We start from the raw sequence: 17,763 nt of genomic DNA on the forward strand, positions 1-17,763 counted from the left end.
TATGCACAAATATCTTTAAGAAAGATTCAGACAAGTGGCAGAGTAGTTGGGGTGGAATTACTGATACGTACACTGAAAACTGTGTGGGAATGCATAAAACTATAAGCAAATGAACAACAAAATCAATTATTAAATCAGAAAGACAAAAAGTTGTATAGGAAAAGCGACTATAGTTCACTAAATGGATCATCACTAACAGCATATTGAGTCACAATAACGTAAGTAATTACTACTGATCTTACAAAATTATATATCAGAAAGATGAGGAAATGTTATTTTGTGTGATGCGGGAACAAGAGGAGAAAAGAATGCTAAATTCACCATCCAGAATGGGAAATCAATAAATACATACATCAGAATAATCAAGTAGTAGCAATATACATGTGTTACTAGAGACATGGAAGTAAATACCAAAACATTAACAAAACCAGATGAATGCGGTAACAATAGTTTCCTCTGGGGAAAGGGAAATAAGTAGTAGGATGGCAAGTATTGGAAACTCATAAAACTAGACAACTCTTTAAATCATGTGAATGTGTAATTTCAATAAAAATTTTTTAAAATCATACCAACAAATTGATACAATCTCAAAACTGATTATCAAAATGCTCAGATTAGCAAACACCAAGAAACTATTATCACTGCTCAGCAACTTTACAACCTATCACATCTGTCCCTACACTTGATTTTCTAGCTAGTCCTCTCTGGAAGGATTACCTTGTGCCATTAAACGAGGTGATTTTCTTGGTGATCTCACTGAATTTTCTTCTACTTTGTCCCTCAAATTCCTGTTAGGTAAAATCAGCTCTTCTTCATCAATGGTATCATTGCCACTTTCTTTTACAACTCCTTCATCCATAATATCGTCAAGACCAACAACTAGAAAAAAAAACAAAAAAACAAAATTTTTTGAAAATGTTGGTGATGTTAAGTATTTAAAGGCAGTACAGAAAACACTGTGAGACAGTTTAATGTAATACCAAGTAGTCCTGAAAATCTAGGTCTATTCCTAAAATGTAATAATGCCACTATCAAGCTACCAGTTCAGTTTTACAAACTTCTACCGTATGAGGCAGCTAGTCAGAGAAGATTAGTTGTAATTCTTCTTGATTTGACCTCCACTATTACTCACTGTCACTTATCATTCACTGTACCTTCATGAACATCATAAGCAGCTATACCTGGATACTTAATTACCCCAATTGGTTAAAGGAGTACAAAAAAGAGTAAATACCCTGAAAAGCTTGTGATTCTAGGTTCATGCTAGAAGCAAAAGATTCTAGTTCTAACTGTAATCTATTCCTTGAAGACTTTATGCTTCATGTGTGAGAGTAATGGAGATATACTCTGAAGTTGTAGCAAGCACACACACATGCACACACACAGAAATGAAAAACATAATATAACTTCCCCTCCCCCAAATGCTAGGGAAAATAGGTGTTTAAATAGAACTATACAATTAAATTACCTTCCCCTAGTCAAAAGAGAGATAGAGTCATTCATTTCACAGCAGGGGAGGGGGCATGGAAAAGGACTGGGGAACACTGTATTTATATTATCAACAGGCTTATTTCTGTATCTACCAAATGTCACTTAACTAGCTGACATACAGCAATTCTAAATGTGCAGTTGTATGAAATCTTGTAAAAAGAATGTGATTATTTAGATCATACGTCCTGGTTTCAAGTCTCTGCTAAAACATTTAAATAAAACCTAAGTCCCTTAACCTCTCTAGTTTCTCTCTTAAATGAGAATAACAATACCTGTCCTACCTACCTCACAGGGCTGTTGTGAGGATCAAGTGAGATGATGTATGAGAACTCACTTTGTAAACTTTAGAGCACTACACAAATGTTAGTTATTATCTTCATCCTAGGGGTTAGAAGGAACCTCAAGAAGTTATCTAGTCCTCATCTTTGTATCCAAGTAGAACTTCATTTAAGAGTTCAACAAGATAGTGGTCTATCCTAAAATTTAAAGAGAACAAAATTCTTTATAAATATACTTTCAAATGGTACAATCTTTTCGAAGAGCAATTTGACAACAAACAGAATCACGAAACTGTTTATATACTTTGACCAATATATTATAAAGTATAGACGAGAGAATAAATTATGAAAAAAAATTCTGGCTAGAAAACATAGTGTGATTCTTGTTAGTAACAGACAAATGAAATATTGTATAGGTACATTTAGACAAACAAAAATGATTAGCAGGAAACAGATGAAAATTATAATAGCTATTCTATAGAAGATAAGTATTCTTTTTTCCTATCTTTCACATTTCCTGCTATATGCATGGAATTACTCTCAAAAACAAAGTCCATGGGCTTCCCTGGTGGCGCAGCGGTTGAGAATCCGCCTGCCGATGCAGGAGATACGGGTTCGTGCCCTGGTCCGGGAAGATCCCACATGCCACGGAGCAACTAAGCCCGTGAGCCATGGACGCTGAGCCTGCGCGTCCGGAGCCTGTGCTCCACAACGGGAGAGGCCACAACAGTGAGAGGCCCGCATACCGCAAAAAAAAAAAAAAAAAAAAAAAAAAAAAAAAAAAAAAAAAAAACAAAGTCCATGCTTTTAATCACTACGCTATAGGCACTAAAAGCTTAGAGAAGAAAAATGTATCTTAGGAAAATTCATCAGGACTCATTTAAGATTAATTAGGGGAAACAGGTGGGGAGTTCAGTTAGAAGGCTACTCCACCATGATGGAATACTTATGTTGCCACACATTCACACACATTCTCAAAGAATTTTTAACATTAGATTAATAGTTCCACCATGTTCATTTTAAAAAGCAGAAGTTATGCATTATATGCATTACAAGTATGCAGAGATAGAAATGGATGGGGGAAGGCACCACAGTATTATCAATGACCATCTAGTGATTAGGTGGGGTAAGGAACTGGGGGGGTTTTAAATCACTGTTATACTGTCTCTATGTTTTCCACATTTTCTACAATAAACATGAGTTTTGTATTGTAATCAGGAGAGAAAGTAATAATTCAAAGAACAGTCCAGGAGAAAGGTAATTAAAATCTGATTAACAGTGTTTGTTGACAGGGAGTAAAAAGGTGTGTTATGAATTTTAGGGCTATATTGCAAAGCAGAATCAACAGGATTTAGCAAAGTCAAATCCAAAGGTCAATTATTAGATTTTACCTTAGTCCATTCCCTGGCAGCAGCCGACACAGCTGACCCCTCAGCCCTTCCTGAATCCCTTCTCCTCACTTAACTTCTGAACATCACATGCTCCTACCTCACTAGCTACTTCTGCTAAACACCCTTTACAGAGCTCTTTTCGCAGATATCACACAGGACAGGACTTAAGCGTTCAATACTCCCACCTATCCTTTATACACATTCAACCCTCCCTAAATGATCTCATCCAGTCAATATACACTTGAGTGACTACCCGAAGTTATCTTCCCCAGCCCCAAGCTCACATTTGACCTCTGGAAGAGTGTAATTTAACATGTCCACTAGGTTGTCTAACAGGTATCTCAAGGTTAACAAATAGAAAATAAACACTGATTCCACCATTCCCCCTCCCCTCAGTAAAACTGTCCTCCTAAGACAGTCCCACTAATGGAAACTCCATTCACCCAGCTGCTTGATCCTGAAGCTCTAGAACTATCCCCAGCTCCTCTCTCCTCATATCCCACATCCAAGAGGTCAGCTCAACCTGCTAGTTCTATCTATCTACAGAACACATCACCACCTGATCACCTCCACAGCTCACATTCTACTCCACATCACCATCTTCTCCCATCCAAACTACTTTAAGTCTCCTAGTGTCCCAGGTTCCTCTATGGCCACCTCCTACACACACACACGCACACGCACACGCTCATCTCACACACACAGTTTATTCTCCACACCGTCCTAACTATATTTTAGCGTCTTCTAAAATATAAAGTTGTATCACATTACCGTTCTTCTGACAAGACCCTCCAAACCCTTACGAACACACTTAGATGTACGTTAAAATCCTAGCCAGGGTCTCCAGGGTCCTAAGAAGGGCTTCCCCCACCAAATTCCCTGACTTCTCTCCTGCCACTGACTCACTGTGCTCCAGTCACACTGGTCTCCCCAGAACACTGGGAAGCAAAAGGCCATCTCAGGGTCATTTCACTCGTCCTCTGCCTGGAGCACTCTCCTCCCAGACAGCCACATGGCTCGCTCACCCGTTTCATTCAGGTTTCACTCAAAATCGACCTTCTCACAGAAACCTTTCCTGAGGATCTTATCCCAAACAGCATTCTCTCACCACTGCCTCCTGACCCTTAGCATATTTTATCCTTTAAAATGTGTTTCACTATCCAATGAAACATCTAATTTTCCACTAGAATGTAATTTCTACAATCCAGGGACTTTGACTCTTATTCACCACTGAAACTCCAGAACCCAGTCATAACCTGGTATATAGTGGCTACTCCAGAAACACTTGCTGAATAAAAGAATTAGGGGAAACAAGGAACCTGGAAAATTTAAACTTTGATGACTGAGAGAGAAATGTTGCAATTAACTGAAAGAGAGAAGTTAGAAAGAATAAATCTGAAAGTAAGGTAATGACTTAACTTTTTGAATGTTAGTGACATGAAAAAAAAAAAGAGCAGGCAAAAGAAGTATCAAAGTTAACGCACCTTCACAAAAGAAGGGTAAGGAGAATTTCAGGGATCAGGAAGGTTAACTGCTATAGAGAGAACAAAGGAAGGAGAAAAATCCACTAATCTGAAACACAGAAGCAGAGGACCAGATGACAAGAGGTTAAAAAGTAAGTGGAGAATGACAATGGCAGTTTCTCTTTCATTTATTTTCAAGAAATTTAACGGTGAAAGAAAATGAGGACAATCAGCTGAAGGAAGTTAAAGGGATGAAAGATGATTTTTCTGTGTAAGTAAAAGAAACGGGGGTGGGGAGGTGAGGTGGTAGAGTCCCCTTTACACAAAAGAGTGAGGGAAGGAGAAGGTAGAGAGAGTGGGCAGAGGGAAGAGGAGAGTGGGAACGGGAGGGGAAAAGCAAGAGATCTAAGCATCTTCCACTGCTGGAAATAACTTTGGAAGCTGGCGGACGCCTGAGGCCCCAGTGTCTTAAAACCTCTCAAGTCAACAACCTACAATTAGAATGCTTAAGGCTGCACTGAGATGCTCCTCAGAAGCCGATTTCCAAGCATATCACCTGTTCTGTACTCCTGCTACTCCTAGCAATGTTTCCTCCATCTCAAAAAGTCACCCTGACATTAAATCAAGCTCCAACACTGTCTCCAGCATTTCCAGGGCTCTCAAGCAGAAGTAGGCCCCCAACAACCAAAGCAACTACTTAACCTAGCTGTGCCTCAAATTCTTCTATAAAATGGAGATCATGCTAGCAGTCAGAGGGGCTCTGTGATGATTAAATCAGTGTGTGTGTAAAAGGGCTTGGAACAGAACCTGGCACTTAGAAAATGCTGGCTTCTGTTCAGTCTCCCCCATCATGGACCCCCACCATCAAAATTTACATATTCTTTTTCCCTTACTTTTTTCCCTCAACTCCCCCCAGAACAAATCAACCGTTAAAAAAAGTACCAGAAATTTCTTTCTTCTAATCCATTTATCTGATTAAAGTAATTCAGAGTACAGAATGAATTATCTCTGGCAAAACCCTCCCAATTAGGTATTTACGTTTTAAATCGTTCAACTTCCACTTAGCTTAACTTTCGTAGCTTCCACTAAGAAAATGAACAGAAAGAAGTGAAGGAGAATCTGTGTTCTTTTCAAAACACTGTTTACTCTCAGGGACCTCCCACTGCTACAGGCAAACTAAGATTCAGTATTTGATTTCCAGTTTTTAAAAAGTGGCCAGTCCTACTCAACACATCTACTAAAAAGGGAATTTGGAGTTATCAAAAAAAAAAAAAAAAAAAAAAAAATCAAAGGCCAGAATTATGTAGGAGGCAAGTGTGATAATGTGGGAAAACACTATGTTTTTCCTCCCTCCCACATTTCAGAATTAGGTGTCATTCCCATTTTGAAATTCTGGCACAAAATCTGTAATCATACTAAATCTCCTTGAGCCTGAATTTAGATCACATTAAAATTCCTCCCATCCTCACCTACAAATGGCCCTCCTTAAATCTGCCGAGTCAGGTCTGTGTGAAGTCCTCCTGACACAAATACTACTTTATTCAAATCCAGACTATTTAATTCACATCTATCTTCTTGAAGAGAGGAGGTAAATGAGATAAAAAGAATAAAACTGAACTATTTAAAGCTAAATTTATCGAATTTCTCAAAATTGGGATTACTTTAAATCACCTTATGCCATACAAAAGGGAGAACCATAGTACAGCAGGGACTCTTCACATTTGACATGCCTTAACTCACGCTGGCACTGCAGAGGCCAAACTCAACCGCTTCTAGGACACCCATCTCCTCTATTATGAAACTTGGCACTAAATGTCAGACTTGAGAAAAAACTAAAGAGCATGACCTCTTTCCAGTGTCACGACAATAAAGGTTAGGTATGTACTTTACAGGGCCTGGACTTGAAGGAGAATAAGAAGTCACACAAACACATCCCTGCAACAGAGTCCCCACAGCTTCCGCCTTGAACACCGCAGGAGACCACCACCCAGCCCATCCTTGGCCTCCCTTCAGGGAGCATTCTTTCCTTTATGGATGATTCATACATCCTTCCAAAAAGAGGCCACGTCAGATACACACCATCAAGTTGTGTTATATACAATTAGTCATTTGTGGGTGAATTGATCATTTTAGATATTATGTTTCTAAGTTGAACAACACAAATAATGTTATCTTTTTTCCCTCTTAAATTTCTTCTTTACAATAAACTTTAAAACACAGGTTTACTGAGTCAAAAGAAGGCAAATTTATAGATTTTACCATTTTTAATCTCACCACATGGCTTTCAATAAAAAGCATAGGGCTTCCCTGGTGGCGCAGTGGTTGAGAGTCCGCCTGCTGAGGCAGGGGACATGGGTTCGTGCCCCGGTCTGGGAAGATCCCACATGCCGCGGAGCGGCTGGGCCCGTGAGCCATGGCCGCTGAGCCTGCACGTCCGGAGCCTGTGCTCCGCAATGGGAGAGGCCACAACAACGAGAGGCCCGCATACCGCAAAAAAAAAAATAAAATAAAATAAAAAGCATGAACAATTTACAATGCAAAAAGCTTCACATTAAGTGTCAATTAAGAACTTACTAGCACTGAGTTTCAGATTTTTAAAAGAAACACGGTGGGGGCTTCCCTGGTGGCGCAGTGGTTGAGAGTCTGCCTGCCGATGCAGGGGACACGGGGTTCGTGCCCTGGTCTGGGAAGATCCCACATGCCGTGGAGCGGCTGGGCCCGTGAGCCATGGCCGCTGAGCCTGCGCGTCCGGAGCCTGTGCTCCACAACGGGAGAGGCTACAACAGTGAAAGGCCCACGTACCGGGGGAAAAAAAAGAAAAAAAAAACCAATAAAAGAAACACGGTGACTAAAAAAGCTTGACATATATATACTGCCTTTCTGTATTTCTTTAGCTTTGCCTACTCGCCTACTCTCATACTCAGGTCTTAATAAATGTGTTTCTCAATAATTTATATGAACTCTTCATGTAATACCTTTGTTACCTATTTGATGCAAATATTTTCCCTTGCTTACCTTATCTTAGTATTATCTGGTGTCAATTTTTTTCTTCAGAATGCTGCCTTCAGTTACTCCAACACTATTAAATTATCCATCCTTTCTGCTGAAATTTAACACATTCTAAAGTCTTATATTTAAACATGCACAAACATTTCAACTTTTGTCAAACTCAATTCATACTTAGGGAAAAAACTGATTAGTATTTCACAGAAAGGGGGTTTCTATCAAACAAATCTAAAAGAAAGACATTGGGTTAAAAGCAGTTAAAACAGTTTATTCACTGCAGATCTACAGAGCCTTCAAAATGCTAAATAAAGGCATTTTATGAGGGAAAAAAAACTGCACATGATGAAACTGTTTCCCAAGCCTTATATTCTCACACACACACCAATAAAACATACACCAAAATGCTAATGATGGTTATTTCAGAAAGGATTTTTCCCTTCCTCTTATTCACACTTTCTAATTCATCTCACATTACATATATTTTGTCAAAAAGAATTTTCCCCCAAAATGTGTAATACATGCGTGAATGCCTAGAAAAAGAAGCTGGAAAGGTTTTCCATGCAGAGGGAAGTAGTATCATTGGTGCCACTTTTTAAAGCTTTCCTTTTTAAATTATACACGCACATGGTTTTAAAGAGTTGTGTCTGGTTCTCAAAAAGACAACCCTCAGAATGGGAGAAAATATTGGCAAATGAAGCAACTGACAAAGGATTAATCTCCAAAATTTCCAAGCAGCTCCTGCAGCTCAATATCAAAAAAACAAACACGCCAATCCAAAAATGGGCAGAAGACCTAAATAGACATTTCTCCAAAGAAGACATACAGATTGCCAACACACACATGAAAGAATGCTCAACATCACTAATCATTAGAGAAATGTAAATCAAAACTACAATGAGGGGCTTCCCTGGTGGCGCAGTGGTTGAGAATCCGCCTGCCGATGCAGGGGACACGGGTTCGTGTTCCGGTCCGGGAGGATCCCACATGCCACGGAGCGGCTGGGCCCGTGAGCCGTGGCCGCTGAGCCTGCGCGTCCAGAGCCTGTGCTCCGCAACGGGAGAAGCCACAACAGTGAGAGAGGACCGCGTACCGCAAAAAAAAAAAAAAAAAAAAAAAAAAAACAACTACAATGAGGTATCACCTCACACCAGTCAGAATGGCCATCATCAGAACATCTACAAACAATAAATCCTGGAGAGGGTGTGGAGAAACGGGAACCCTCTTGCACTGTTGGTGGGAATGTAAATTGATACAGCCACTATGGAGAACAGTATGGAGGTTCCTTAGAAAACTAAAAATAGAACTACCACATGACCCAGCAATCCCACTACTGGGCATATACCCTGAGAAAACCATAGTTCAAAAAGAGACGTGTACCACAATGTTCACTGCAGCTCTATTTACAATAGCCAGGACATGGAAGCAACCTAAGTGTCCATTGACAGATGAATGGATAAAGAAGATGTGGCACATATATACAATGGTATATCACTCAGCCATAAAAAGGAATGAAATTGAGTTATTTGTAGTGAGGTGGATGGATCTAGAGTGTCATACAGAGTTAAGTCAGAAAGAGAAAAACAAATACCGTATGCTAACACATATATATGTGGAATCTTAAAAAAAAAAAAAATGAAGAACCTAGGGACAGGACAGGAATAAAGACACAGACATAGAGAATGGACTTGAGGACACGGGGAGGGGGAAGGGTAAGCTGGGACGAAGTGAGACAGCATCATGGACATATACACACTACCAAATGTAAAACAGATAGCTAGTGGGAAGCAGCCGCATAGCACAGGGAGATCAGCTCCGTGCTTTGTGACCACCTAGAGGGGGATACGGAGGGTGGGAGGGAAACGCAAGAGGAAGAAAATATGGGGATATATGTATACTATACGTATAGCTGATTCACTTCATTATATAGCAGAAATTAACACACCATTGTAAAGCAATTATACTCCAATAAAGATGTTAAAAAATAATTAGAGCACACTGCCAAAAAAAAAAGTTGTGTCTGGTTCTATAAAGTTTATTAAGAAAAGCATTAATGCTCAGCTCGCACGTCCCCCTCCACTTCCCCCACTGAACCTCAATTACTTCACTGGGAAAATGTAGACATTACCACCCTCTGTTGAAAGGTTTCTGTGAAAACTGAATAAACAACTGTAGTTTCCTACACAGTGCATGACATGCAAACAATAAGACTGTAGCCATTATTATATCCTGGCAGATTTTTTTCAAACAATTTTCTATAGCCATAAGTGCCCTTCATTTGACCCCTTCCCAACTGTCAAAATAATTTCTCTTATTGCCAACATGACTCTTATCAGGCTACTATAAGAGTGAGATGTAATCATTCCCTAAATTTTTAACATTTTAATTCCATCCTAAAATACTGTAAGTTATGTACCTTTAAGGTAATTCCCTCAAAAATATTTACTGAGCACCTACTATGTGTCACACTCTGGCCTAGATTATTCCATATACCAGTGATACAGAATTCTGAAGACAAATGACCTCGTTTCTTACATATATATATATATATATATATATATATATATATATATATATATATATATATACACATATGGGGGTGGCATTTACATAGACTGAAACATAGTAAAGTTACATAGCAACCAAATGAACAGATTGACCTATTTCAATTCCAATTCAAACTGTAAAAAGAAAACAATGAGTGGGAACTGGGTAAATAACTGAAAGCTGACTGCATATTTGGAAGTATTAAAAACTATCTTTAATTGTTTTAGGCAGGATAATATTAGCATTATTTGTTTTTAAATAACAACTTCTTATATTTTAGAGATACATGCTGAAATATTTACAGGTAAATGATATGATTTCTGGGCTATGCTTGAAAATAATCTTGGTTGGGGGGAGGTAGGGAGAAGTGAGTGGGGTATAAATGAAAAAAGACCAACTGTATGAGTAACAGGTAGATGAGGGTCATTATACAAGTCTCGCTGCTTTGTTTGATGTTTTCCATAAAATAGAAAAAATTTTAAAAACTGTTCCCATGAAGCTTCATTTTAACGAGGGTGAGACAAATACATAAGATATGTGGCATGTTAGCTGATAAACCATATGAACAAAAGCAAAGAGTAACAGGGAGTACAAAGAAGGGAACACAGGGTGGTCTGTAATTTTAAACCAAATGGCCAGGGAGAGCCAGGAGTACTGGTTCCAGCTGTCTCCTGCACAAGACCTTCCAGGCCAAAAGAAAGGAGCTCGCTGTGCAGGCTGGAAGGAGCCTGGGGATGACAACGCTGAGGTGACTTCTCAGCCAAAGCTCAACAAGTTGAGGGAGTAGCTTTCTAGCTAGAAGACACATCAAGTACCTAGACTCTGAGGCAGGAGTATGCCTAGGATGATGGAAGAACAGAATGGAGTCAGGTTTGTGAGGCCAGATTAGGGAAAAAGGGGAGAAGGGCAGATAAAAATAGAGAGGTAAAGCAGCAAGCTAAAGTCATTCTTGCAGGCCATGAGGACTTCAGCTTTTTCCTTTGTGTGAAATGGAAAGTTACCAGAGTGCTGTGAACACAAGGGTGATAGGATCGAACTTTTAACAAGATTACTCTTGGTGCTCTTTTTAGAATAGATGGGAGAGAATCCTCAGGGGCAGAAGCAGGGAAGCCGCTTCCAAACTAACGCAATAATCCAGGTGAGAAATGGTAACCGCTAAAACCACAGTGGCAGTGAAGAAAGTGAGACGTTCAAGTTGCCAGATTCTGGATGTATTCTGAAAATAATACCAACAGGATCTGCTGATCAACTGAATACAGAACGTGAAAGACGGTACATAAAGAATGACTTCCAAGTTTTCTGCTGAGCAACTCGAAAGAAGCTGCCATTTCTAGAGATGAGGGAGACTGCAGGCTTAAGTGGTTCAAGGGGGACTAGGAGGTGGGGAAGCAGGTACCAAGAATTCAGTGTTACATCTACAAGCCTAGGACACCTGAGGTCACGAGAAGCTAGGAGAGAGGCCTGGAGCACACTGTTCCCCACAGCTTTCAGAAGGAACCAACCCTGCCAACACTGTGAATTTGGACTCTGGCCTCCGGACTGTGAGACAACACATTTCTGTTGTTAAGCTGAGGTGATTTGTTAGGGTGGCCCCAAGACACAGACACAGCACTGGTGCCCCTTTTATTTTTAAAAAATGTTACTGAAGTATAGTTGATTTACAAAAAAAAAAAAAAAAGTCAGTGTTAAACCTTAAGCTTAAGATGCCCAAGAGACATCCAAAGAAGTAAATGCAGGGGTCTGGAGTACATATATTTGGGATCTGAATTATAAAGCGTTTTTTAAGTCATAAAATTGTATAATATCACCATAAATGTGAGTAGAAATAGAGAAGATGCCTAAAATCTGAACCCTGAGATACTCCGGTACCTAGAGGTCAGGAAGATGAAGAGGAGAATCAGAAGAAACTGAGAGGAAGAAGACAGCAAGGTGAGAGAATAACCGCGAGTGGCAAACCAAAGATCGAACCTGGCAGAGTGACACTGCCTGCAACCCAGAGCAGCTGGTAAGAGCAAAATCAGAATTTGGAGGAAAGATATTGGGGATAGAGAGCATTAAAATTTCTTCCAGGAGTTTGCTGTAAACAGAGCAAAAAGAACAGGGCAAGACAAATACACTGATGAATAAATATAAAAGATGACGTGTGGTTAACACTGAAATTCAATTGTAAGGACTTTGACAGAGACTCTTTCAGACTTCTTTTCAGTTCTATCAAGCACAGAGAAAAAATAGAGTAGATATCACATCATGGTAACTACAAACCATATCTATGAAAAACAGAGAATAGAAACCGAATCAGAAAACATGAAAATCTAGTTTCATAAAAATCTAAATATCTGATTTCATAAATATCTCAACATGTACCCAAATACAGGATATAAGGGCAAAAAAAGTACCTAAATGGTTTTTTTAAAATTACCAAGCAACATTTATTATGAAATTAAGGAAAATAATCAAAATGTATATAACAAATTTTCAGTTGAATTAGCTCCACTCCATTATTTCTAAAAACAAGCAGAGAGAGGAGGCACTTGGCCATCCACCAGCCAATTCTGGAAAACTTAGTGACCAGGTAAACACCATTAATAAAAACTTGAGTGTTTAGGGGGTACCGTGGATTATTTCGTTGCTTAAGGATTTGCTTCTTGGTTGTTTAAATCTTTTTTTTATCTCTTAGGGTTTCTTCTCTTCTAGTGGGATAGTATATGGGGAAATCGTTGTCTTACAGTTCATTTACACAGTCTACCAACTACAGACTCAACTAAAACTAAACATGAATGTATTCCTATAAATACAACCCCAGGTGATACTACAGTTGACCCTTGAATAACATGCGTTTGAACTGTGGAGGTCCACTTATACACAGATTTTTTTCCATAGTAAATACTCAGCATCACACGATCCATTGTTGGCTGAATCTGTGGACATGAAACCGCAGATATGGTGGAACTGTGGACAGGAAGGAACCTCTGATATGGAAGGCAGACGGTAAGTTATACTCAGATTTTTTACCACGCTGAGGGCTGGCTTCCATAACTCCACATTGTTCAAGGGTCAACTATAGAACTATTTATTAACATTAGATTACTTTAATCTGACAAAAGGACTGACTAATCAACACTTAAACTAATGTATACTTTTCATTTGCTATTTCTCTACTGGGAGTGTACTCCCCTTACCCAGGAACCCAGGATCTTCAAAAGGCTGGCCACTACATGGGTCTAAACTTGTTGCTACTCTTGTGTCACCTCCACACATAGACTTGCCCTGACCAGCCCAACTCAAATAGATGGTCTTGGCCACCAAACAACCAACCAGATAGTCTTTATCATCTTACATTCTACTTGGAAGCTCCAGGAGGACAGGGACTTTGTCTCAAACACAACTATATCCTCCAACATTGGCATATGATGGGTATGCAACAAATATTTGTTAAATGAACAATCACTACCAACCGCTTTTCACCAAAGCAAATCATTATACCTCACAACTGTGGAATCATGCGGTAAGCTGCTGATGCCTGCAATGCTATTTAATGAGAATGTTACCATAAAACAAGAATTGGTTGAAAAAATGTGACTAACCCTCTTACAATATGGATCTTACCGTTATTTATTGAGTTTTACATTGCTATCAACCAGATCCCAACTAGGCACTTTGTTTCATAACATTTTGTTTGCTTTTACCCAAACAAGGCCAAGCAAAAAGTTCTTAGAGGATTACATATTTTTCAGTAGGTAAGAGTGAAACAATTAACAATCTTAATCTTAACCCCAGGACAAGACTTTTAATGACATTATACACAACATTAAATAGAATATCAACTCCACAAGGGCAGGAATTTGTCATTGTTTTCTGATATATCTGTAACTACTATAACAGCAGCTGGAACATACAGTGAGTGTTCAGTCGTAAGCACAGCTTGGATGAAAAATGCGTGAATGTATACAAAAATTCAAGGTTCCCAAATTTTCATCTCAAGAGATTAGAACCACACTGTTAAACTGGACTCCAATCTGGAAGTTACCATTAGTAAACAAAAGAAACAGAATAACAAACCTCTACTCCGTATCACAGTAGTGTTGACTGACCCATTGCAGAACTCAGAGTAGGAATGTTGAGTTTTTAAAAGCCACAGATTAGAAGGAAATATCCCAACACGAAACAACCAAACAAAAAGCTACCCGCTCAGAAAGATACAATTAGTAATGTGTCAGAACTAAAGCCTCTTTACAACAGATAAAAGTCTCTACCTAAAAGGAACTTTGATCAAGTACACTAAATAGAGATTGAAAACATAACCTTAATTGCATCAAAAAGAATAAAATACCTAGCAATAAATTTAACAAAGGAGGTGAATGATCTGTACACTGAAAACTCTAAGACACTGATGAAAGAAACTGAAGACACAAGTAAGTGGAAAGATATTCCATGTTCATGGATTGGAAAAATTAATGTTGTTAAAATATCTAACATACCCAAAGCAACCTGTAGATTCAATGCAGTCCCTAACAAAATTTCGATAGATTTTTCACAGAAATAGAACAATTCTGAAATTTGTATGGAACCGCAAAAGACCCTGAATAGCCAAAGCAATCTTAAGAAAGAAAAACAAAGCTGGAGGCATCACACTCCCTGATTTCAAACTATACTACAAAGCTATAACCATCAAAACAGACACACTAATCAAAGGAACAGAACTGAGAGCCCAGAGACAAATCCACGCATGTATGGTCATTCATTCATGACAACAGAGCCAAGAATATACAATCAGGGTAGTCTCTTCAATAAATGGTGTTGGGAAAACTGGACAGCTACAGGTAAAACGGGGGCTTCCTTGGTGGCGCAGTGTTTGAGAGTCCACCTGCCAATTCAGGGGACAGAGGTTTGAACCCTGCTATGGGAAGATTCCACATGCCGCAGAGCAACTGGGTCCATGTGCCACAACTGCTGAGCCTGCACTCTGGAGCCCGCATGCCACAATTGCTGAGACCCGCACATCTAGAGCCCATGCTCCACAGCAGGAGAGGCCACCGTAATGAGAGGCCCGCACACTGCGGCAAGGAGTGGCCCCTGCTCACCGCAACTGGAGAGAGCCCACACACAGCAATGAAGACCCAACACAGCCAGAAATTAATTAATTAATTAATTAGAAGGAAAAAAAATGAAACTAGACCACCATCTTACATCATACACAAAAATCAACACAAAATGAATTAAAGACGTGAACATAAGACAAGAAACCACAAAACTCCTAGAAGACATAGAGTAAGCTCCTTGATATTGACAATAATTTTTTGAATTTGACACCAAAAGCAAAGGCAACAAAAGCAAAAATAAACAAGTGTGACTACCTCAAACTACAAAGCTTCTGCACAACAAAGGAAACCATCAACAAAATGAAAAGGCAACCTACAGAACTGGAGGAAACATTTGCATATCATATAGCTGATATGAGGTTAATATAGAAAATATATAAAAACTCACAACTCAACAGCAAGAAAACAAACAATCCAATTTTAAAATGGGCGAGGAATTGAACAGACACTTTTCCAAAGAAGACATACAAATAAATGGCCAACAAGTATATCAAAAGGTGCTCAACAATCCCTAATCATCCGGAAATGCAAATCAAAACCACAATGAAATATCACCTCATGCCTGTCAGAATGGTTATCTTCAAAAAAACAAGAGAAACAAGTGCTGGCAAGGATGTGGAGAAAGAGAGCCCTTGCCCACTGCTGGAAGGAATGTAAATTGCTGCAATCGCTATGGAAAACAGTATGGAAATTGCTCAAAATATTAAAAATAGAACTACCATACGATCCAGCAATTTCACTCCTGGGTGTATATCTAAAGGAGATGAAAACAGGATATTGGAAAGATATCTGCACTCCCACGTTCACTGCAGCATTAGTTACAACAGTCAAGATATGGAAACAACCTAGTCCATCACTGGCTGACTAGATAAAGATGTGGTATATATAAATGGAATACTACTGTCATGAGAAAGAAAAAATCCTGCCATTTGGGATTACATGGATGGACCCTGAGGGCATTATGGTTAAGTGAAATAATCCAGACAGAGAAAAAAAACAAATACTACATGGCTATCACTTATATGTGGAATCTAAAAAAAAAGTCAAACTTAGAGAAAAAGAGAGTAAAAAGGTAGTTTCCAGGGGCAAATAAGGAGAGGCTGAGGTTGGTAAAGGCTTATAAACTTGCAGCTATAAAATGAATAAGGTCTGAGGAGCTAATGTAAAAACATGGTGACTATAGTTGATACCACTGTACTGTATAACTGAAATTTGCAACAAGAATAGAACTTAAACCTTCTTACTACACACATACACAAAGATAAATATATGAGATGAGGGATGTATTAACTAGATGGGGGGAATCCATTCACAATGTATATCAAATCACCATGATATACACTTTAAATATCATATAAGTTTATATGTCACTTATAATGCAAAACTGAAAACTTTAAAAAATTGATAGAAAAAGCATCAACTCTGAAATAAATTTAGAACACATAAGAGAATTGTAAGAACTTGGAGAATACAAGAAGAGAATTCTAACAAACATACTGGATAAACTCTGAATATACCTAGGTAAGAGCCTTAATGAATAAAAAATGAATTAATATTTTATGTATTTAGCCTTTATCAACTATATATAACAAAATGTATCTTTTTCCATTCCACAATGTAAGTTTAGAAGTTAGTAAATACTTTCTGTTATCTTTAATAGTCTATCTGGGTTCCTATGAGCAGTAATGGACCAGGTGATCCCTTACCAAGTTCATTTTAGTTAACATTTTAATTCTAGAGCCCTTCCTAACGAAAATCAAGTAAACAGCAGCCCTCAGAGAAAAACTAATTTAATAAAATTTATTTCCGCCATGTGTTACACATGCACACACAATTCAAAAGCATGTACAATGTTAATTTTATTTCACATATTTCTAATTATCTAAGTTTCCTAGCCTCTCAATTAGATGGATAGAATTGTATCAGAAGTTTGAGAAAGATACACTATTAGGTCTAAAAATATTATTTTTTAAAAAAGAGAAAGAAACCATTGGAAACAATTTTTCCAAGTGTATTTCTCTCAGGTCCAATTAATGTAGGGACCAAAAAGCCCTAATACTAAAACAGTACCTAAGGGTATCACTAATAATGAATAATAACTTATTTCCTAAGATAATTCAATCAACAAAGTTAAATTACGTTCATTATATTGTTTTTAAAAAGGAAGAGCTTTCTAATTAATATATTTTAGAAAATGACCCATCCAAAATGGTTAAAAAATGGTTTTAAAACTGTGTGTTCCTTGGGAAATTGTTTTATATGAAATAACTATTTTCCTAAAATATCACATGAATATTTCCATATTAAAGACAACACGGCTTGTCCATTAGTCAAGGTCATTTGTTTGACAATTTTCCTGTAACCAGTGTGTTATCAAACTTGATTTAAAGCACTTCTATCAATGTTAAACCTTAAACCCAGAAAAAAATTTTCTACCAAACCAATCAACAGATCAGCTACCAAACTGACATCAGATGTACTTTTTGTGAAG

At 38.4% G+C, this 17,763-nt stretch overlaps 1 protein-coding gene across 7 annotated transcripts in view; it reads right to left on the reverse strand.

Moving 5' to 3' along the window:
• PHF3 (PHD finger protein 3) overlaps positions 1-17,763 on the reverse strand; it is a 103,092-nt gene that overhangs the window by 48,347 nt on the left and 36,982 nt on the right. For 4 of the 7 annotated variants that reach the window (XM_059083024.2, XM_059083025.2, XM_067011396.1 and 1 more), the window contains one exon: positions 718-879. The exons of 2 other annotated variants lie outside the window; for them this stretch is intronic. In XM_059083024.2, coding sequence (XP_058939007.1) covers positions 718-879 — 162 coding nt within the window. Of the gene's footprint in view, positions 1-717; positions 880-1,776; positions 1,968-17,763 lie in introns of all 7 variants that reach the window. One more of the 7 variants, XM_067011395.1, reaches the window with a different exon arrangement.

The sequence above is a fragment of the Kogia breviceps genome, chromosome 13 (genome assembly GCF_026419965.1).
Source record: "Kogia breviceps isolate mKogBre1 chromosome 13, mKogBre1 haplotype 1, whole genome shotgun sequence".
Taxonomy (NCBI): Eukaryota; Metazoa; Chordata; class Mammalia; order Artiodactyla; family Physeteridae; genus Kogia; species Kogia breviceps.